The sequence below is a fragment of the Trachinotus anak genome, unplaced genomic scaffold, assembly GCF_046630095.1.
Source record: "Trachinotus anak isolate AG129_WGS33_773 ecotype Australia unplaced genomic scaffold, CSIRO_AGI_Tana_v1 ptg000028l, whole genome shotgun sequence".
In the NCBI taxonomy this organism is placed as follows: Eukaryota; Metazoa; Chordata; class Actinopteri; order Carangiformes; family Carangidae; genus Trachinotus; species Trachinotus anak.
Window position 1 is genome coordinate 3,687,791 of NW_027273879.1, and position 24,218 is coordinate 3,712,008.

The 24,218-nt window shown below is 39.1% G+C and overlaps 2 protein-coding genes across 4 annotated transcripts; one reads left to right on the plus strand and one right to left on the minus strand.

The window, feature by feature from the left end:
* The first annotated feature begins 3,395 nt into the window (after positions 1 to 3,395).
* LOC139611739 (probable global transcription activator SNF2L2) lies at positions 3,396 to 11,325 on the plus strand. Of its 3 annotated transcripts, none has more exons than XM_071466623.1 (7): positions 3,396 to 3,687; positions 3,843 to 3,883; positions 5,759 to 5,988; positions 7,258 to 7,363; positions 9,617 to 9,718; positions 9,990 to 10,134; positions 10,341 to 11,325. In XM_071466623.1, exons 1-7 carry the CDS (start codon positions 3,615 to 3,617, stop codon positions 10,472 to 10,474), a joined length of 831 nt encoding a protein of 276 aa, XP_071322724.1. In that variant the 5' UTR covers positions 3,396 to 3,614; the 3' UTR covers positions 10,475 to 11,325. The 3 variants fall into 3 exon arrangements, with proteins under 3 accessions (XP_071322724.1, XP_071322725.1, XP_071322726.1); XM_071466624.1 differs by adding an exon at positions 4,827 to 5,058 and having other exon boundaries at positions 3,397 to 3,883; XM_071466625.1 differs by adding an exon at positions 4,959 to 5,058 and having other exon boundaries at positions 3,397 to 3,883.
* A 9,961-nt stretch (positions 11,326 to 21,286) lies between these two features.
* On the minus strand, positions 21,287 to 23,575 carry LOC139611561 (neuropeptide FF receptor 2). Its single transcript, XM_071466325.1, has 3 exons — positions 23,242 to 23,575; positions 22,901 to 23,000; positions 21,287 to 22,790 (listed from the first exon to the last, which is right to left on the minus strand). Exons 1-3 carry the CDS (start codon positions 23,567 to 23,569, stop codon positions 21,896 to 21,898), a joined length of 1,323 nt encoding a protein of 440 aa, XP_071322426.1. The 5' UTR covers positions 23,570 to 23,575; the 3' UTR covers positions 21,287 to 21,895.
* Positions 23,576 to 24,218: the final 643 nt, after the last annotated feature.

Here is a 24,218-nt window from a genome sequence, read left to right on the forward strand (position 1 = left end):
TATATAGGCCTATTTATTTAATGAAAAAAACAACCTTTTCTTTTTCAACACTGGGTAAGGCTACTGCAAAATAGTTTTCTCAATTTCTTTTTTTTTTTGCACTCTGTGTCTCTCCACTGCTGACCACAAATCAAATGAAGCAAAAACACCTCCAAAAAAAGCTCAGAGTTTCTGATAAATGTGTAAACTCTTTTCATGGGCCTTTTTTTTCTTTTACTTTCAAGAGGTTTCAATTTCAGCAGGCTTCTTGGATGAATGTTTTCTGACATTTCTCTTATTAAGTAACTCAACCAGTTGAAAAAAATGCCTGCTGAACCCTCAGTGGGTCATCAACATTTCTTTCCCCCATTTTCCAGTCTGGCAGACACCAGTTTGATTCTCCCCTCGACTCCCGGCTCTCTCTTCTCTTCTGAGACGGAAATTACTCACCCCTCTCACCTCGCTATTTCCTCCACCTCAGCAGTTGTTGTCCTCTGTATTTCATCCTGTTCCAAACTCATGTGACTCATTTTTTAGTGAACTTTCATTCATTGTTTCAGGAGGAGAGGACAGCAAGATGCTTTAACTGGTCAAACTATTCTTGGCCCTGTCCATGTTTGTACCATTGCACATTTAAACTGAATTTCAGCTTTGAATAAGCTACGAATCATCTATCAAACGTCAGAGTAACCTGTGTCCTGGTACAGCTGAGGCTGAGCGTTTGTGGGGCAATAATTCAATTCCACATCAGCCCTGCAACTGAGAGACTGTCAATGTTGAATTTTACATAAGGACACTGATGGTGAATGAATATGTGATACACCATAAATTATAAGAAACCACAGCCTTTTTTTCTGAATTTATCTTTATCCATTTGCAAATGATAAAATATTTTTGACATAAGTGAAACATGCAGTGGCCACCGGGTCTTGTCCCTTGCAAGTTTGTTTTCTGCGTCTGCCTACATGATCTACATTTTTGCCTGTTCACAAAGCTGCTTGGGTGTATAAAGAAAGATAAAAAGCTTCCATAAAAAGGGTAGATGTGTAAAATCATGTTGTCCCCCCCTTCAAGTATATCACTGTATCCCATTAAATGCGAGCTTGTGCATGCGAGGCTGTGAGCCCTCTGAGTCATTTCCCAGCAACAGCAATAAAACACAATGATATACAAGGTCCACCATCAAAATTTGCTGTTGCCATGGTAACAGCGGTTTTGAGCAAGTGGTTCTTGAGAACATTATACTGAAATGATATCTCTGTTTCACTGCTAATCCACTCACTTCACATTGGTCTATTATTTAAAGTAGGAACTGCACTGCACCTTACAACTTATTAGAGCAGATTCTCATGTGAGCTATATTCAAAAAAGGAGAACAAAAGGAGCGCTCCATTTGTTTCTCCTTTCTTAAAACAGTAATGAATGTCATATGAAGCTTGCATGCAAGGAAAATGAGCAGTCATAATATGCAGATTAATCAGCCAGCACACTGAGCCAAGACATACCATGAACAAACAGTATTTGAGTGTGCGCAGTCCTCCTGCCTACACTCCAGTGTGTTGCATGTCCATGACATCTACTGGCTAATGATTAATTTGCTGGCTAATGATTTATTACTTCAAGCCTTGAAGTGGTCCAGCCTTTTCTCTGTGTATATGCGAGAGGTCCTGCAGTTTAAAAGTTGTCGAATTTCTGTGCTCCACAACGTGCGCTTCTCCTCACTGCAAGACACATTCATATCCCAATAGAGCTGATACAGATTTACTTGTGTTACATTGTTGGCGACTGACATTTTTCAATATGTCATGTCATGAAAATGAGTTCACAAAAGGCTTCACAGTAAAGTCCAGTATATTGTAACCCTGCTAAGATATCTTACATAATGATACAAGAATTCATCACAGGGTACATGCTGATGTCAAATTGCTGGAATTTCTTGAAAAAAAAAAAAACGATAGAGATGATGTTCTGGCAGCTTAATGTGAGGGAATTTTCTGACAATAAGGTTATTCTGGGAAAAGCCTCAGAATGAACTCATTCAACTGCAGTATCATAAGATGTAGCTGCTGTCATTGGGTCCAAACATTTAGAGCCTTTAGTTTTATTCAAAGGCTCGGAAAACTTTCACTTAAAGTGGCTATAAACAATATTTTCACAACGATCATGGATCAAAACCCACAGAGAATTATCACCAAACTCTGCAGTTCCACTCGGTTCTATGCAGCTTTACAGCTTCTTTCAGCTCTGGCTCGCAACTGTTTTGATCCAGTGTCATCTACACTCGTGGTCTTGTTTACAGTCAGAGCAGCAGGCAACTGCTCAGAATTTTTTTTTTAACCCCCCCTCCCCAAAACAGTGCTAAGAGCAGAGTTTTAAGAGAGTGAATGCTGAACTTCACATTCATCGAGTGGCCAGAAACACAGCACCAAGTGAACTCTAACGTTGCTCCACCTCTGCTGGAGGTGTGAACAGGCAGCTGTTTGTTAACAAGTTCATTAAGGTGATAATAAAAAGTGATAATATGTTAAATGTTGTCATTGCAACTTGTTTTGGCTGCCCCCAAGTGGCCCAAAAATCAAACCACACCCACACAGCTGGAAACAGATAAGCTTGTGATTTTTTTTTTTTAACTCTTAATAAGTAAAACCCAAAGATCTCCCCACAAATTTTAACATAATTATATTTGAAGTTACCTAAGATTTGGAACCAAGTTTTCAGGGGATTTAATTTTGAAAGTTCACTGTGTTTGACACAAGTTTATTCAAAGTGTTCACTGAAGGCAGCTTAGTCTAGCTACAGTGAGGCTACAAGAGTAAGAAATACACTCTGTAAAAGTTAAGTATGACAAATGGCTCTGGCCCACACTTGACTTAACTTCATGGCATGAAAGCATCGCTGTGGATCGCCTGTTCGACCCATGTGCATGATTTTCTCTCTGTTTCCTCTCTGATTTTATTCCCAGGTCCCACAGTTGCCAAGTTTCCACATTAAACAAAAGGACAGTGCTTTAACATTGTGAGTTTGACCTTATTTGTAGAACATGCAACTGGATCTTTTACTTCAATCCTGTTTTCTTGTGAATCCTTAATTTCCTGTGGTGTGAGCTCCTAACATTGTGTGTGCTGTTTTCCAGCAGCATTTTGCACAACATGCTGGGAGAAAAAAAAAGACTGTAATTGATTTACAGAAACCAGATGTGTCTGAATATCAGTCCAAACAACAAAAAAAAACCTCCACTGTTTTTTACTGCAATTGTGTGTTGCAGAGATATTTTTCCTTGCTGTCTTGGCAGAGGAATTAAGTGTAACCTGAGTCAATATTTATGTATTAATCACCATGCTGGAATTCTGAGGGGGGCTGCACATAGAACCGTGCTCTCACCATGAACCATGAATATCCGTGTTGCTGCAGGCTGGAGTCATGTTTGTGTCTGAGGATCCCTGCATGGGTTGACGTGAAATGGCAAGCTCCCTCTTCAAATGCAGTGCCGAAATTAAAAAAAAATAAAAATAAATTTAAAAAAAAAAATGGACCCGATAACTTTAACAGCAGGGTAGGAAGAGAGAGGAGAGAGGAAAAAAAAAAAAAAAAAAAAAAAAAAAAAAAAACGTCTGGCAACAGTCGATATTAAAAACATGCAGAGGGAGACAAGCTCGGGGCCTTCCAGAGTCAGGAAAAAGACGTCGGAGAGCTGCAGACAGGAGATGGGTATGGCATTTATATTTTCCCCCAGCCCATTGATTTGTATATGAAAACATAGCGCTTTTATTCTCCCCCCTTCTGGGCTCTGCTTCTGAGTGATCAGCTGATGAAGAGACTAGCAGCTCGCCGCTATGCTGGCTTGCTAATTCTCTCCCCCACAGCTGCAGCCGATCCCGATAGCCAGCCTGCAGATTGCACTCAGGTAAATACCCTTCTCCATGTCTTTCTTCTCCGGCTCAGGATTCAGCCAGGCTACATCGCATGGGAAGAGAGGAAGAGATGGATAAAATGTGTGTGTGAGAGAGAGCGTGTGTGTTTTTGTGTGTGTGTGTGTGTGTGTGTGCGTGTGCGCGGCAGGGAAAGAGAGCGAGTGTCTCTGCGAGTTTGTGTGTCTGTCTGTGTGTGTGTGTGTGTGTGTGTGTGTGTGAGAGAGAGTGTGAGAGTGAGATCAGGGGGAAGAGAGGGAGTGTGTAGGTGTGTGTTGTAACAGATGAGAGGGAATCTTTGCCAGATTAGTCAGGGAAGAGGCAGGCTTGTTAGGAGATAGCACAGGCATGGAGCATCACATGCACACACACTGACACCCTTCCACTCACACACATACACAGTCAATCAGGCAGCTCTCAGCTGTGTTATACATCTTTGAGGATTACCCTCTATCCCTCCAGTATTCTGCTGGAACGATTGCAGCCCCTCAGAGAGAGTAGCGGGGCTTTCAAAGCCCACATTTGAGCCGAGCGATGATGAGCAGGATTTCTATTGTTGCCTCTCTAGTGTTGTTGTGTCCTCTAACTCAGTTCTCTGCCATGTCTTTTGGTTGGGAAGTGCAGGCATGCATTTTGATTCTTACTTACGTTTGCTATCATCATTTTATTTTTCAGGCTTGGCTATTGTTATCATTGTTTTTCAGTAATAACTCTGCATGCTGCTGTTAGTCTTCCTCTGACCGGCTGCGTGCAAAATGTCATGTTTCAGGATGCTTTCATCTCCTCGTCCTTGAGAAATACATGCATCCAAGTGCATGCTCCATCTATATGATGTGAATGCTGGTGTGTGTATTATATGAGTCTGTATATGATTGATGCATCAATATTCTGTTTGGATTGGACAGCATGCCTTCTCTATTTCCTCCCTCTTCTCTTCAGCTGGTTTGCTGCTGCTGCTGCTGCTGCTGTTGCTGCTGCTGCTGCTGCTGCTGCTCGAGCTGTTCTTGCTGCATGCATACTCATGTTTCTGGCCTCTAATTGCCTTTGTGGAAAAAACTGTGGTTGCTGCAGATATTCGAAAAGGAGCAATGATAACACAGGATGCAGCAGGCACCCTTGATGAAAACCACACACCTAAAATCATGTTTCAGTCTCATTTTTGCGCATGAAGGCAAGTGCAAAACAGGAAAATATGGATTAATATTTATTGCATTATTAGCATTTTTGGACTGTGTGCTTTAGTAGAACATGGCTTCTTCAAATTTATTCACACCCAATGTGCAAGTTAAAAAAAAAAAAAAAAAAAAAAAAAACTGCCTCCCCCCGATAATCATCTGACATCAAAGCCTCCAGATACAATAATCTGTCCTAAATTTGCAGAGACAGCGCAGCAGTTGGATTGCTCCAGTCCATGCAAATTCAGATGCTATTGTAATAAATAAATAAGCCCTCTTTCATTTAAATACAGAACCATGCTCTATAATTCAGAATGCTTAAACTCCAGCCAGTACTGCTAATTAGATGGAGATTGTGAGTGCTTTAATTTGAGGGTGTTAGACTCGGACTCTATAGCTTGCTGTCTGAAGTGCTTCAGGTTTCTGTCTGTGAAAACATATAGGCTTCTGTGTGGAGCAGAAACTGTCACATGAAAGTGTGAAGACTTTCAATGAATGGAAATGGAAGAGATTTGAATTTATTGTCCTTGTAATACTGAAATATGAGCTGAACAACAGAGAATTTTACAGGCTTTGTCTGTACAATATGTACAGTACATGTTTTTTATCATACAATGTTTCACCCACCTTACTCTATCCTTATAAGTTTGTTTGAGTTTGTTAGATGTCTCCACCCATCGCTCCCTCTTCCTGCAGCCTGAGGCAGGAGAGAACGGTTCCCTGGAGGACATGGAAGAGGACATTAGTCTGAAGAAGCGTAAAGGTGATCATCATGGAGAGAAAGTGCTGCAGGCCGGGCAGGAAACTGGCGAAAAGGTCAAGAGGAAGCGAGGGCGCCCACCAGCTGAGAAACTGCCTCCAAATCCACCTGAACTCACCAGAACACTGAACACACTGGTCGATATGGTTATCAACTACAAGGACGGGTGAGGGGCTCAATTATCTGTGCACTGTGATGAAAATGTCGTTAGTCCAAAATGTATGAAAAACTTCTTCTTTGCAAAGCCATGTTTACAGAGGCCCTGAGCCCTTGTTGCTCATTAACACTGAGTCACAACATAATATTCCAATTATGTGAAGACATAGCCCCTATGTGCGGCTGTACTTGGGCACGGTGATGCTTTGAGCTAAATGCTAACATCAGCATGCTTGCTTATATTGTTAATGGTAATTACTATGCATTAGTTTTGCAGTTATTTTCACTAATAGCGTGGCTAATAACAGTTTTTGATCAGAAAGAAGTTAAAGTTTGTTTGGTTTTTTTTTTGTTTGGTTTTTTGTTTTGTGTTTTTTGATAGCTGAAGTAGCTATTAATGGACGCACCAACTGTGTGTTTGGGAGTGTGTGTGTTTGTGTTAAGCTCGGCCTCTCGTTATATTCATAAAGCTGTGGGATATGCACATACCTTTTGTTCAGAGGAGTCGAAATGTTCTCAACTTCAGACGTCTTTAAAATTTGCCTCACATTCATCTGAACACGTATTTCCTGTTGTTCTGCAGTGGAGGCGCGCCGTACTCTACTATTGGGAAATATATTGGCTTGTTTGGTTTGTAGACAATGCGAATAAAGTCTCTTTGAAAAAGAGAAGACATTTCATCCCATCAAAAGTAATTGCATAAATCTAGTAACAGAGAAGAGAATTACAGTTTTCTATCTGTCACATCCTTCAAGTTTTGTAGTTTTGCAGTGGCTGTTTAGGTATCATCTCATCACTTGCTGCTGGACTGAGCTGAAAGTTCAGTTTAGCTTTAAATATTTTTGCTATTCCAACTCTATAATTTGAATGTTTGTTTCGATTCTGCCAGACTATGCAGCATCAATGTAGCAATAAACCGGGGATTGCAACAACTTTGTTATCTAGAGATGAGAAGATATTTAACCACAGATTGCAAAAAAAACCCCCAAAAAAACAAAAAACTAAAAATGATTTGGTCACTGCAGATAACAATGTAATTTAATCATTATCTGGAGATAGATAATAATGTTATTGGTGCTTGAAAAGGAAAATGAGCACAATAAAATTAGAATTTGTTATCTGAGGATAATAAGAGACGTCATTATACCTCAGTCTAAAAGACACTGGGAGCAAGCATGGCCGTTCTGGGTTTCTGTATATCTCAACTGTATACTGACAAAATCATCCAATGGTTTCTTGATAAAATGAGATTATGTGATCTATCACTTTGTGCTTCCAGGTTGGGTCGACAGATCAGTAAAGGCTTTGTGCAGCTTCCCTCTAAAAAGGAGGTACCTGAGTACTACGAGCTGATCCGAAAGCCTGTGGACTTCAGAAGGATCAGGGTATGTGAAACTCTAACGGATACATAATACATCAAAAGACACAAAAGAGTCTGTACTGAATATTCAAACACTTCTTTCAGTAAATAGTAATTGAGAAGAAGGTATAAATAGTGCTTCGGTACAGTGTGATGACAAATAGATAATATACATGTTTATCTGCTGAATATATTTATTTCAATTATCCTCTTTGACTGATACAAATTCTTAGCATCTTGTGAGATTTATAATTTAAATATAAAGTTAAAAACATTACATTTTAATATGAGGAACAATACTGCACAGCCACTAGTGAAAGATTTGCAGAGGTACCAGAGGTGAAAAGAGTTGAGTTACATGATGTGAGTCAAATTTAAAGATTTGACTTTAGGGACTTTAAGATGCATAGGACTTGATGGAGGTGACAACAATAGAATTTTTTTTTAAATTCATATCGTACGCTACATATTTTACAAGTGTCAAGTGAAGATGTGAAACAAGACTAAGATCTAAAAGTTGTTATTTTAGCATGTTAGCATAAAAGTTGCTAATTAGCGCTACAGTTAGTACAGCTGAGGCTGATAGTATGTTATTAATTTTGCAGGTACATGGTCATATGAACCAAAGTATGAGACAAATTAAAAGTTTGACCTGATGATAGCTCCGGATGAAAAGTTATGGGTGATTATAGATGATTACTTGCCTGAGGAGAATGTGAATGTGAACATGAATATACTGTCTGTAGCAAATGTCATGGCAACCCATCCGATGGTTCAAGACATTATACGCAAAGACACAAATGTCAGCCTCACGGAGGAGGCACAGGAAAGGTCGAGGGATCACCAAAGTCTTTAGGATTCATCCTCTGGGAACCAGGAATGTTTGTACCAAATTTCATCCCTGGAGACAAGCTGTTAGCATGATTAGAAAGATCTTCACTCATTGATAGGGTACAAATAAAGTACGACACACGCAAACCCAGAAAGAAGAACCAACAACAGCTAACCAGCCAACACATCCGAATGACACCACCAATGGCCCCGCATCCAAAACTCATAAAATCCGACATGAATGCGATGCCACCAAGTAGAGAAGAATGGAATAGACCTACTTGGTAGCTTTATTTAGTAGCTTCTGTGAAAGTACAATAAGCATGAATCATTCGTCTTTGATTTATGTTTCCATGCTTTGAGGAGAAGAGTAGCTGAAGGATGTTAAAGTGAAACCAGATGTGTGTTCAGAAAGCGAGGCCCCTTTATAAAATATCTTATGCATGTGGTCAGTTCATGTTAGCACATGGACAACTCATGGATCACTCATGACTTATTACAAATTGGTTAATTTCAGGTTTATTTGGGCAAGGGAGAAATCATATTTCTTGCCTTTGTTTAAAAAAAATGAAGGAGGGAAAACTGTTTTCCCCTTTGAGAGTCTTCTCACTAACTGTGGTGATGAAGGTTTGTTTGTCTTCTTTATTGTAAAATATATATATTTATTAATCCTCAACCCATCAGTGTGAGTGTTCTACAGGAAACTTTTCCGCAGGACTACTCACTGTATTTTGACTTGACAGGTATTCACCTCAAAGTAAGTGACATAGAACAGTAAACATCCTGCTCAATCAGGCGAAACCAAGCCTCAAACAGAAGCGAGGCTTCATGTAACAGGCTTTGTTATCTACAGAAAGCTTGAGATGTAAGGATGGGACTCAGTGGAACATCAAAGTGTTTACGGACTAGCTCTCCGAAAGATTAGAAAAGTGATGAAACCATCCACTCACTTTCATGTTACTTGAAACCTGTGAAATATGTATGTCCACATAACACTGGCTGTAGTTGAAAATGCACCTTTAGAGTTTTAAAAAGTTACATCTAGTTTCAACTTTTCTCCTTCAGCAAAGTACAAATGATCTGAGATCAGATTAAACGTGGTACTGTGCTATACAGGTGCTGATAGAAGCATTTATTTATTTTTTTACCTTCAGACGCAGTAAGGCTAGTTGTTTACTCAGCATCCAGTCTTTATGCTAAGCTAAGCTAACCAGCCGCTAGCTCTCGTTTTACATTTAGTGTACAGACATGAGAACGGCATAAATCTTCTCCGAGCACAAAAGAAGAGAAAAAAAAAAAGAATTTTCTAAAATGTCCTTGAAGATAGGACACTTGTCTGGGTTTGTATCTTTGTTTTACCCAATGAGAAAACTAATGCTAACTGGTTGATTGATGGCTTTGCTGCAATGGTCACATTAAGGTTCGATACTGACCCTCTGCTTCACAGGAACGTGTGCGTAATCACAAGTACAGAAGTGTGGGGGATTTGGAAAAGGACATTTTCCTCCTGTGTCACAACGCTCAGACTTATAACCTGGAGGGATCTCAGGTGAAGCCCGAGGATTTCTGTCACTTGAAAGCAACAAAATCCTTTTTCACAGTCTCCGTTCTATCATTGTAGTTGTAAATAGGTTCAGATCTTAATGTGGCTCTGATTATGTGTGTGTGTGTCTGTCTGTGTGTGTGTCTGTGTGTGTGTGTGTGTGTGTGTGTGTGTGTGTGTGTGTGTGTGTGTGTGTGTGTGTGTGTGGGGGTTGTGTGTGTGTGTGTGTGTGTGTGTGTGTGTGCGCTTGCATGTGTGTCTCTGTTTACCGCTGCAGATCTATGAGGATTCAATTGTCATTAAGTCTGTTTTCGAGAGCGCGAGACAGAGAATTGTCACAGACGAGGAACAGAAAGAGACGGTTAGCGCTAGTCACAGCGATAATGGCGGCAGAGCTGAAGACCAGTTTGTTCCATCAGCAGGTGAGAGATGAAACACAGGCGTCAGTGAAAGCTTCTAGATGATGAGGACAAACATTTTTCTAGTGAAATCCTTAAAATGATTCTCTGCAGGTTGTTCTTACACTCAACAACCTGACTTTTGGAGTTACTGGAACGTTTGAGAATTATGAACACAATGGCTTTATCTGAGAGTGACACTGTTTTCTCTTTTTTTTTTTTCTAACCAGTGAAACCTTTACCAGTCCAGCTAAAGAAGGGAACTAAGGAGGAGAGAAGCAGAAACACCATGGCCAAGAGGCTCCACAGTGATTTAGACAGTGATGAAGATCTAGAGGATAACACCACAAAAGATGAGGGTTGAACTGAAAGGCCGAACATTTTTTTTTTTTTTTTTTGTACTCTTGTTCATGTCTATTCACTGCCACATCCCTTTTCATTGGTTTCTTCATTTTCTAAGCAAAAGAAGGTCTTTGAAAATAAAGCAGGAAGGGCCACTTAAAGAGAGGCACTTATGGAATAATGCTTTTTCATTTAGATGACTCATGCCACTCAAACACGTCTTGCTGCACATAGTGCTGTTCTCTTATTTTAGCTGGTCTTTTACAATAATTATACTTTCCGTTTTATCTGCCTTAGTCCCTGTGATTGCTTCTGCAGATATTATGTAAAACACCAGTTTCACTGACTGTTTTTAATCAATATATTTGATTGTATGAAATGCCTTCATATGTCTTGGAGCATGATTTGTATATCTCTCCTGAAGCCGGCTCCTCCAGATGACGACGTTGATGTGTTGATGGCCAGAGAACCGAAGCACACGGGAAGGTCTTTTTAAAGAGAACAGGAACAAATGAACACTGCAAGTGTGTTTGAAATCTCTGAATGTGATTTTAGAGATTATAAGTCTTTGATAAAACAAAAAAAAAAAAAAGGAGAGACTTGATAAATACTAGTACTGATAGTATGCCTTTTGTCTGTTTCTGATACTTGATGGAAAAAGTTTGGGTCTAATCAAGGGTACTCAAGCTGAACATTTGTATCCCTTGTGCTACAGTATATTAACATATTGTACAGTCTGTGTGAAAAGTAAGTAAAAATTTAATTGCTTTTCATTTACTTTCCCAGTTGTTGGGGAGGATGGATCATTGTTAAGACAATCCCAGGTAACATGTATCACTTAAACACTTGCAAAATAAATTTTATCAAAAAGTCTCTCTCTGGTTGGTGATCACTATTAAGACACTGATGTAAACCAGAACACCTGGCACTATTATCCTGTGGTTTCACCCCTATATTTATACAGGAGGTACCGTATGTTATGATCCCCATGTGAGCATTAATACTGCATGTATTTTTAACAATGGGCCAATAGGTGGTGCAAGAGAACTGTTTCACTATCTCTCTCATTCTGGTTGTTATGAGTGTTGTTTAAAACACATGGTTAGGCAACAGCTTCACCTTTCATTCATGTCTGGACCCAGATGTTTCGCAGCATTTCTTCTCTTTTATTTTATTATTTCTCTTTAATATTCCATGTTTTGTGCACCATCTGGAGAGAAAAGATCACATCAAAACTTTGGCCCATATTTATCAAACATCTAGGAAGTACTACTTAAGAATGCTCTGAAGTACCACCTCTTAACTGAAAATGCTATTTTCAGAGTGTGACAATTAAGAGAAATTTATCAAGTGACCTATTCCTACATGGAGGAAAGTGTAAAAATAACTTTAAACAGCAACTCTCAAGGGATCAAGTTGTGTGAAGTTTATTATATATAATCTATTATCTATCTATAATCTGTTAATGAGGAATTCAAAATAATGTAATATACTGATGATATGTAAACATATAAACAGGGATGAAACTGTAGGAAATTGGCTGAAATGGACACAAAAGATGTTCTGCTCATGGTTGACGAGGTACGTCACAGAAACCACGTAATAAGGAGAATTTAGTAGCACACTGACAATTACAGACAACAAAGGTACTTAGAAAAATATTGTAAATAAAGTCAATACCAGATAAATCCTTTTGTTTGTTTGTTTGCACTCCTGATAAATACCAACAAAAAGAAAAAGCACTGTGACATCCTAAATGCACATAATAGACTAAAACAAATTTATTATTATTATTATTACTATACTGCTTTGGCTAATGTATATTTAGGTCAAAAGAAGCTTGATAGTTCTTATTAAGCTTGTGAGAAGGATTAACAGTGAATGCTTTATCTTTTTTTGCTTTTCGCTTTTTTTGCTATCTTTCACTGAAGTCCAAACTTTTACTTTTTATAGTTTGATTTAAAAAAAAAAGGGGGCCCAGGGCTGTAACACAACATATTATTTCCACAAATGATAGACGAAATGAAGTGATGTGACAACAGAGATACAAAGATTTTCTTTCTATCTTTTAAAACAAAAACTGAGTTGTAAATATGAATCCACTAAAGACATGAGTTCTGGCTGCTTGAACCATCGCCATGTGTACTCGTGCACCCAACAGATGATTGATGTTTAAATTTTGATGATCCTCTCTCTCCTTACACGCTTCCATCATATCCTCCATCATATCTGCTTTTGATGTCAGAGCTCCATCTGTGGCAACGTCGCAGCCAGTCTGTGCCCACCCAGCCGCCCGCCTCCTGAAGGCTTTCAGTCTCATCAGCTGCAGGATTTAAATGGCACCAATCAAATCATAAGTGATGAAAGTGACATCGCTGAGTCACATGTAACTTTCAAGTAAAGCTGAAAACCAATCTGTAAGTAAAGTTACACTGTAGGTGTTCTGAGAAAGTCATTAATGATAAGTCAGTGCTACCAAGATAAATAGATGCAATTATGGCCTCTGCCGAGGAGGCTATATTTTTTCACCCATGTCTGCTTATTTGTTAAACACAACTGAACCAAACCAAAAAGTACTGAACCCATTTGCTCTGAACTTGCTGGGGGAGGGGGTAATGGGCCAGAGAAGAACCTGCTCAATTTTGGGACGTGTGGAATTTGAAATTTTGTTCTCTGACATCTTATGTTGTTTAACATCGGCCTTGGTGGAGGTCCACTAATTCTGTGTGCCCTTCTAGTTATCAACATAAGAGCCTGTTATTCACAACAAATAATAGAAATATTACATGTACAGTGCAACATGTACAGTTGATATTCATGTGACTGGATGAAAAGCTGTGATGTAAACACTGACAGCTTTAAAGGAACAGTCATTTTGCAAAATACACTTAGTTGCTTTTTTGCTGAGAGATAGAAAGCTGTTTGAAGAGTATGGAACATGAGCTGGGAGATGACTAGCTTAGCTTAGCATGAAGACTGGGTGCAGAAGAAAGATGCTAACCCATCTCAAAATTAAAATCCTTAAAGCTAATTATTTCACAAGAACTGGATCACTTTGACCTACAAAATCTCTCGTTCACTTCACCCACCGCCTGTTTACTTTGTTTGTCCTCTGTTTCACTGCTTTGTTGTTCCACAGTTTATATAAGGGAGGCAGCCACTGGGATTTCACCTTATGTGCTAAAAAAGAAAACAGCTCAAAGCCGCAGAGAGCTGCAGACTAAGCCGATCCTCTGTGGGATTCTCAGATAATGCAAACCTTCTCACATTTCAGGGAGTTATTTAAGTCAGTGTTGATATCAAAAATATAACGTGGTCGAGCTTCAGACAGGTGTTGTTTCAGCAGTGACTGGGTTTAAGAAAAGCAGGGCTGAGTGGCTGGTGTTAGTGTGCTTCAATTACAATTCAATGACATGCACATCAGCACATAAAGACATGTCAGTACTGTGACTAAATGTATGATTTGAAGTCGTGGCTACAGACACAAATGGACAATAGTATACAGCTGTCAGCTTGAGTTTAGTTTTTGCAGATGTCTGAACTGAAAAAAAACTGTTTTACAGCAACAGATAAAGGGAGTCTGTTTCAGTGGAATCAGGCGTTCTCTTCGTAGCCCCTCTCTAGAAGCTCTATTTCTTTCACACAGGGAAAAAAAAGAATACATGAAACTATGATGAGAGGTGCCATTTTCTCCTCTCACACACTCTCATCTCGATCACACACCCAAGCTTTTGAGACAGAGACTTTGTGATAGGAAAAACATACATTTTTTATGTGATCTCTTTGGCAGCAACTTTTAACTCAGACTTGAACAAAATCTTTACCTGAACATCTTGATGATGGAAAACAGCAATAGCAGTAGAAAAATAATAACTATTTGTATGTGACAATTTATACCTAATTTGAATTTTCTGTTATTTACAAGTTAATGTAGATGGGTCTCTACCTATTTGCTATTCAAATTTCAAAATTAAGCACCTTTGTTGTCAAAATTTACCCCACCCCCTGCTGTCTCTTTAAGGTTCATGGGGCAGGAAATCTTACCGTATATCATTTACAACGATAGTGTGAAAAGCTGTGTGAAAGAAAACCGAACCAAGGGGAAAAATGCTACAATTTTACAAACTCATCAACTGAATCCGACCGGAGCAAACGAACTTTAGGTGTGAAAACTGATCAAAGTTTAATCTCAGTAGCATCATATTCACTTAACTTAATTTCACCCCATATTTTTCCCCTGGTCATCCACCTTCCCCTGCAATAAACATAAACCCTGAGTGCAGTGTTCTACTGTTTTAGCCACCAGCCTATAGACTTAATAAACAAAGGTGAAATGACAGCTGAGATTTCACAGATGAAATAAATGAAAATGAATTAAATGAATAGAACCCAAAAGCTGCCTGTGAGTCAGGACTTTAAAAAAAAATGATGGTTGCCTTCATTTTGCAATGAAGAGCAAGAATGTGCGAGTTGTAATCAGTGAGCTATATGTGCAATTTGTAAGTTTAACTCTTGTTATAATACCATATATATACTCAGAGGCAGAGCCTAAATAACCATATTGCCTGTAATCAAACATATTTCATATCTTCTGCAAGTAACGACTGTTATCAACCAAGGCAGGTGGACAGGGTTCACATTATGCTACCTCACCTAAAGACGCAATGAAAAAAAAAAAAGAAACCTAAGGAAAGAGCCATATCTCAGTGGAATAGTCCACCACATTTCCTATCTCAAGAATCTAGTGAAACTGTTTTTTTAAAGCTGAATGTTTTATAGAATAAACAATAAACAGTCTTTGTTTACCTCAGGTAATATTTTTATGTGAGCTGCTACCCAGTTGTTTCCTGTATATTTACATTCAAATCCCATATCAATTACAGAAAGCTCATGAGAATATTACTCATCAACACGTCTCAATATTCCACATCTAATCTAAACTGTCTATCATCCTGTTCAGTCGAACGGTGTTTCCTGTAGCTCCCTAGGTAAAATAAGACAATGAAAACTAAGTAAATCAATTTACAGTATTGAGATATGCTTCTTTACATTTAATGAAGTGCTGGGTGTCAGAAGTAAAAACCTCCTCGCTGATGTTTAGAGATTAACAATGTCCTTAGTGTGGGGCAGCTAAAAGGAATGGGCTCTTACAGTAAATAGCTCTGGGAAACAAAGTGGCACGTATGTCTTCTTGATGAAAATCTCACATAAAATGGCACGTAAACCTAATGGAAAAGCACGGATAGAGATATTGCTGAAGGTAGACGCACTAATGGCTTTTGGAGATTAGTGGGTCCAGAAGGTGACTTTAATCTGTTGAGAAGACAATCCATTTTCTCTTCACCCACAGGACACAGATTTAATAGATAGTTAGTTTGGGCCACATTTATTATGGCCTCCAGTAATCACCCTTATAATCAGCTGATCACATTTGATCTCATTGCTCTGTCACTATCGACACCAGGCAGTGCCAACACCAACGTTTATCTTTCACTTTATACATCATTTGCCAGACACGCTGGGTCATTTAGAATTTCTAATCATTTGTATGACATTTTACATTTATTTTGCCTTTTCTTACGTTGTCACTCCTTGAAGAATGGCTGACAGGTATTTTTGAAAAACCTACACAAAAGTGACCACATATTTTTCTCTCTCAGAGGAGGCTCAGTTAGCCTGTCAGAGCGCAAGACAAGTTGGTTTATTCGTACCGTTAAAACACATCAGCTGTCTTCTGTCACAGCGCACACATCAGTTTGTCTGACAGAACTGCTGTATCAAGGAAATAGTACAACATTACTGGACACAGCAGCATCAATAATTCAACTATTGCTTTTCCCTCTGCTGGCACCGCTGTGCTCTGCTTCACTGAGTACATACAGTCCACATACACAATACCTATACATTTCCTGATGTTTGAGACAATTTGACACTATTTTGTGTTTTGGCAATACTCAAGTCAAGTCAATTTCATTAAAAAACATTGTATCCTAAATCACACATTGTCCAACAAATCCTCCAACCTAAAGAACTATGCAGGTTGTTTGTCCCTACCCTCTGAAACGACCCATTGGAGCATCTCCTGAAATAGTGCCTCTACGGTGGGAGCCACACCAGACTTTCGTCATCATGGTAACAATAAGAAGTTCTTGGAAAGGTCACAGTTTGGTTAGATTTAGACACGAAAGCTACTTGCTTGGGTTGAAGAAAATATTGTGGTTTACGTTAATTTAATTTAAGTACTTTTTTAAGAGTAGATGGCCATTGTCATCATGGTTAGAATACATGATTAAGGTCATCATTAAAAGAAAGAAAGATACCTTTCAAATGCAAAACAACCAGTGGCCGCCTGTGTCAAAGAAGACTTTATACTCTTTATATAACATCGCTGGGCTCAATTCATGATTACTACAGCTGCTAAAGGTCGGCTCACAATAAAATGTGATTATGGCTCATTATGAGGTGCTAGCACAAACAAGCTGTGGGCTCATTTTTTACAGGACAGTCTCAGTTTGCATCAAGGGGCTTTACAATCTACACAACACCCTCTATCCATGGTCCCACTATAGGAATAAAAAACCTACTTTATAGAGAAAGGTTTTCAGGAGATGATACGAGATGAAATAACAACGATGAGGTAAGATGAGATGTGATGAGATGAGATGAAATAAAGATTAAATAACATGAAATGAGAACAGATTAAATGACACGAGATGGCACAGTATGAAATGAGATATAACTTAAAATGAGATGACATGAGACGAAATATCACAACAAGACATTAGATGAGATAAAATGAGATAAGATGACATGACATTAGATGAAATGAGATGAGATGACAAAAGAGGAGGTACGCTGTGTATATATTTTTGTTTTTACAGATAGTTGGGTTTAACTGATATAAATTTAAATGTTGTACTGTTTTTGGTTTGCTAAGGTTCCTGTATTACTGAACAAGCAGTCAAGGCAGCACCACTGTAATACCACTGCTGTTCATCATCCTCAGAGAACCTAAGCTCATTTCAAGGAAACCAGGCTCCTCTTCTCAAGCTGTTCATCTGTCCCAGGAGAATCACAGGGCTGCAGGTGAAGGAGAACACATATTCCTGCTCACTCCTTGCCAGATATTTCCAGTTGACAAGCCTCTCAGTTCCTTTGTCACTCATCTGTCATTGAGGTCCAATCTGCCCAGGTGAAGGGCAGATATGTCTCTGTACTTGTCAGTAACAGATTTGAACCTCCATGTCTGCGCCGTGGCTGCAAAAAATATAATAAATGGCTGCTCATGTTTGTGAGGTTATTCTTTGTTTTATTCCAGTCTTGTTTTGAAAAAGATGTGCTCAAGTGATCTCCTACAATTTCTACAAAAATAACTCAACTCAATACTAGATATATTCCTCTACTTAGAAATATAGCAGGAATGGGAGAAGCAATATACCACTTAGAGCTATCACTGACATCCATTTTATTCATTTTTAAACCACTATAAAACAAATAAAACAAATGCAAGGCTATACATCTTCATCTAACATTTCATATTTATGGCTTAAGTGACACAGTAGATTGCTGAAGGAGTGGTGAGAGGTTTCTCCTTTAGAGATTTAATATAATATATTAGTGTGGGTGCATATTAAAGTGTGAGGAGAAAAAAGAAAGCGGAATGAGAAATATACAAGAGAAAATTGTGTTTTTCCAGAGCAGTCATGGGAGGTTGCTCAGCAGCAGATTTACTGTGGCATTACAAAATGTCTCTACCTCACCACAATTTATAAAAGTAAAAAAAAAAAAAAAAAAGTTTAAATACATATAGAGAAAAGCTCATCTTAAGAGCTTTTTTAGAGCTTTTTTTTATCAATGTAGCTTGATCTGTGTTAAAGTCATGACGATTACTTTGTCGAAGTTGGATACAGCAACAATCTTCCAAACCCAAGTTGTGTTTTTATCCTTTTAGTCCCACTTGAACATACATTAATCCAAGTGTTTTGATCATCAAGCTTATGATTCCCATCTGTGTCTGCTGATAAAACCGAGTGCTGATACGCTAAAACCCTGGCTTCATGATTATAGTTACATTTCTCTAAAGGTTCCTCAGTTTTAATGAAGACAAATAACAGGCTATTATATTTTGCCACATAATCTGTATATGTATTACTCACAGCGGTTGTGAGTCAACCCCACAAAAAGACCAAAACCAATGGTGGAGTGATTCTACTAATGAGCATTACCGGTGTAACCAAAGCCTCATACAGCTTATTCCTCCATGTCATAGAGCTCAATTGTTGTCCAAAAACACATTGAGCCAAACTGTTGTACTGGGCGACATTTTCATTCATCACGAGGAACACAGGCACTGTAGTTTGAGTTCAACCCCACACTTCACTAAAAATAGTCCCCAACATTTGCTCTATTGTTCGTTTTTATTTTTCATTGTCACACTGTCTGAAAATCACTGTGTTGATTCCTATTTAACAAACAAGCAGCAAATAACATTGGCAGCACAGAATGTTTATTATTTTTTCCAAATACAAGTAGTGTGTGTGTAATAAGCCAAAAAGGTTGGTTTGAAATATATAGTACATATTATATACATCTATCTATGTGCATGAATACAGGTCTTGAAAGCTACAATAGGATTTCATTCATACACCTTCAGAATTTCAACACTTTTCATATATCAACACATCCTTCTTGTGGTGGCTGATAAACAAGCATGTTCAGGGCCAAAAATAAAAACACTGCCAACATCATCAAAATCAATAAGATCCAGTATGTGCTACACCTCATAGCTCAGTAAGGAATTCTTCTGTTCCTTCAATCCCTGATGCTGGTTATTTTTGGCGCTGTTGGGTCAATGAGGGTGCTGTCAAGTGCTGTCATCGTGGTCACGCATGTAGAACTTAACAATATGTGCCACTTTAAACAGAAGAAGTTGCTGTGAAGAATCTTCACTAACACACTGTGATCAAAGAAAGCATGCACAAGTACCACTGCAGCACACACACACACACACACACAAAAAACAATTACATGACTCACATCTTCATTACTATTGCACACTTAAGAACATAAAACTTACTGAACAGCAGCGAGGGTTACATATATCAGTATGATTTGTCAGATTATTAAGCAACTAACTTTTTGAATGCATTTCCAAATACAAAACTAATTTTTAAAATATTTTGAATCGTGAATTATGTTCATGTTATATGCTTGTAGGACAGCAGAATTGCATGAAAACAACAGCAGGATTATGTGCACATGCATGATACAGACAAAACAGGGCCCAACTCTTAAAAACAGTGTTCCATAGCGCTTCTAGTGGTCAAGATCTCCACAGGGAACCTTTAATACTTTGGCACAAACACATCATTTACTGTAGCTTGACAAATACTGACCACAAGAAAAATGACATGACAAAAAATGTGTAAAAATAATAATTGTGCTAAATAATAATAAATGATATTACACAAAAAAATTATGGATGCCAAGATTTCCATCAAAATCAACTTTTTTTTTTTTTTTTTTTTACAATCTTATCTATAATCTATAATATCTATCAAATATATGCACTCTTAACTGTACATGTTAATGTTATCCTGCTCCAGTATTAGCAGCAGCACTGTTCAATAACACACCACATATTGAGGTAACTGTTTCAAATGTAATTGAATGTAGAAATAGCACACAAACCTTATAGTTTCAGGAAAATAACTAAAATTTTACATCAATGTTGTACATTCATGGCAAAGCTATTACCTATGTGCAACAGCAAAATAACACTATCAGTATGTAACAATCCCAGGTCTGCTCACAGCCATGATAGCTACTCCAAAGTCCATTTACTGATGTCTTCCCACAGATCTAAATGCGGATGTCTCTTCAGTTACTGTTCCTATTGAAACATTGGCCAGTTGAGGAGTCTTTATGACTGAAGCTACAGCCTAAACCCTCTTTCAGTGTCACCTATATCTGTCCTTCCTGCCATATTGATACAAAATCAGTATCAGCTGGGCCTGTTGAGAGCAACCAATCATCTATTCAGGCTTTTTTTCTTTAATTTGCCACCCGTGTCTATCAGGTAATTGTATTCTTTGGACCTGATTTAAACACTTTGTGTACAGATAAGTACAGCAGTTGTGTTCAAATGGTTCTGGAATAATAAAGAACAAACCTTGTGTGGAGGGAAAATGGCTATTAAGCATTATATATTAATAAGATTGTTTCTATATTTGATTCAGTCTTCAACTGATGGTGATTTTCTCCTGCACGATTGTGTTGAGCATACTCTTTTTACATACATTACCACATTATGCATTTGTACTCATGCATTCTCTTGGTAGGGTAAGTCTCTGAACCTTTTATCTGCTCTGTTTTCATTTTGAAATTCAAAATCCTGATATAACTTTCTCCCATTTTGACATTGTTTTCAGTGTTCAAATCACAAAGTGCTCTGCAAGGACTACATAACTGGAGGGCTCATGGATGCTTTCCAAATGAGCCTGTGATCCTCTTCTAATGCCACTGCATGTCACAGCTGTCAGCCGAGCGCCAACTGCCTTGGGGGCACTCGAACACGCACTTAGACTGGAGGAAACTGACACAATTCTCATCACACTGCTGTGCACGTGTGCAGCTCTAAACTTGATGCCTTCAATTGCCAAAGATGCCTTGATAGGCCTTCATTCTCCCTGAAACATTAAGAACTTCCAGCAGCAGGAGTTACGTTCAGGGCACTTCTGAATTAAAGTTTGATCGAAGTTCATTGAATCTCACTGGTATTACATCACCTGCAAAGAGCATTTAATAGTAATAGAGTTAGGTTTGCTTACAGAATGTGAACCACTAAAAAACATAGTTGAAGCAATTAACACAAAACTTTCAACTAATTTCATTCCATTGTGATAAAAAAAATGGACATTCAATTATCTTTCCTCCTCTGAAAACCTGTTTTCTCACTCAGCTTGTTATTCTGAGAGATGGGCTGCTACATGTACACCCAGTTCTCTGGCAATGTTAGAACTGTTTTGGTTGTTTCACATGAGAGAGTTCTGTTTTTTTGAAGAGGGCAGGGATCAGCTGTAAAAAGGTGGTATCACACTGCCCATCTACCAATCAGGGTTTAGTATATGAATCTGAATCTGATGACAGTTGGTGGGTTGTTTTTTCTCATGCTTGCAGTTTTTGGGGACTTTAAACTGTCTCTGTTTATACTAATCTTTGCTATGTACATAATGGTAAACATTCACTGGGGATATTCAGAATCATTCCTGATGATACATGTTGCAGAGCTTGCAGGTACATTCACTTGGAACAAATATACATGATGCCTAATCATGTATTTGATTTGAGGCCTGTTTTCTATTGTCCGTCAAATGCAATAAATGATTCTCTGAAAACCTCAGAACCTCTTAAAGTGTCTGTGTGCTGCACAATCTCAGTCTGTCTAGATATGGGACACCTTTTCCAGATCTTCCATGATCAGGCCCTGTTCTTTGATATCATTTTTACCAGCCAAACCCCCCTCTTCCTGAAATGAGCACTTCCCGTTCCCCACTAACACTGATCCAACTCCCGAGCCTGATCTGCTGAGTATGGCAGGCTGGACCGGGAGCACAGCGTTCCCTCTGATCCGATGCGAGTAGGTCTTCTGGTGCTCTATTCCAGCAGAGCACAGCTGGAATTTGAAAGCCGCCTGAAAGCCTCTCCGGAAGTTCTCATTGAAGAACCCGTAGATGATTGGATTGACACTGCTGTTGAAGAAGGCCAACCAGTGAGCTAAGGGATACACGTAGATATTAATAACGCGATACTGGTGCTCTGTCAGGCTGGCGTAGTCACTCAGCATCATCAGTGTCCACAGAGGCAGCCAGGATAGAATGAAGAGCAGAGCCACAACCAGCAGCATCATTATCACCCTCTTCTTTTTCCTTGAAATTGTGTGACGACCTTCCGTGCTCAATTTATTGTTGCCACTCCCCTCTCTAGACACAATTCCAGTGCCCCTTGTCGGGGGAATAGTGGTCTTGAAGAGGGTGAAGCCAATACGGGCGTACATGATGACAATAAGGCTGAGAGGGGCGAGGTAGATATTAGCAAAGAGGATGGTGGTGTAGATTTTCCGCATCTCCTGATTGGGCCAGTTTTCCCGACACCAGTAGAAGGGGAGAGTGTCATTTTCGCTGCCAAGGACTATCCGCACCCTCTGCTCCTTTGTGACCTGGAGCATGACCCCGGAGGGAAACATGATGGAAACGGCCAGGACCCATATGATGATGATAATTAGCTTCGAGGTGGCAATGGTCAGCTTCTGCTTGAAAGGGTAGACTATGGAGCGGAACCTGACACAAAGGGGATTGAAGGAAATGCATTGAGGAGAAGAATCCTCTTGGGATACATCACACTCCCCACACAAGTACTTAATAACCAGTAACACAATTACAACACCCACCTGTCAACAGCTATTGCCACTAGAGTGAACACGGATGCTGACACAGATATCCCTTGAACCATCCCACTTAGCTTACACACCACGCTACCAAATGGCCATCCTGCAAAAAAAAAAAAGAGAAAACCTTTAAAATTGTATGTATGTAAACACATAAAGACAAACAGAATTATTTAAATCTTAAGATGAATCCTAATGGGTAGCAAGTAGGTGAATGCTTCACTATTTCCAAATCAAAGCCAATACAGAATCCAGAGGAACATAAATTATGAATTGACGTTCATGTTTTCATTTTATTAAAGAGAGAACAAGCTGAACTACAAATCAAAACTTCATATCCTGACCTGTGATGATGTTGTCCACCAGAGTGGTTGGCATGCAAAAGATGCCAACCAGCAGGTCGCTGATGGCGAGGTTGAGGATAAACAGGTTGGTGACGGTGCGCATGTTCTTACTGCGCAGCACGATGAAACACACCACCCCGTTGCCAACCATGCACACCACAAAGATGAGCAGGTAGGAGATGGTGAAGACTGCAGCCACAGACGGTTTGTGGAGGTAGAAGTCAACATAGGTGATGTTCTGGTGGGTCGAAAGGTTTTCCTGCAATGTTGAGGAATTGGAAGGGTCCAAGCTCTCCCAGGTAGCATTGAGAACTAGATTCTGGGTCATGGTGATATCTGGCTGTCAGAGAGACAGAGACAGTGGATAACCTATTATGTGCTCAGCACGTCAGTGCATCTGCCCTAGGTTAAAAACCTGAGATCTTCCCTGAACAAAATCAACCAATGATAAACCAGAGCACCACTACACCACTACATCCTTCCAGTGGGAGTGCAATCCTGCAGACCAGAGGAAGAATCAATTGGTAATTACATAAAACAATAGAACCTCTCCAGAAATCAATAATCCAATTGTTGTATCTTTTGATTTTTGGAGGCAAGATGAACCAGTGAAGTGCATGTTCTCTCACATCCTGTAACAACAACATGCAATGCATTCGCTCGCCAACTGGATACATCAATCATCTGAATCTGGCACTGATCGGATGGAATGAGGTTAATATTGACTTTGACTTTGTGATTGGTAAATTTTACATGATGAGATGGAAATTGGATTCTGAAAGGTTAGGCTCCTGCCTTCTGCAGAATAATGTTTTTTTTTTTTTTTTTTTTTTTTTTTTTATCATGCATCCACTATACAAATGTTTATAATGGGCTGTCAAATCAAAGCGCATGCGTGTGAGGATTGTCTTCAGTGGCATAAACAATCCAAAGTAGGCCACGTTTACTCTTTGATGAATATTTCATCAATGTCATGA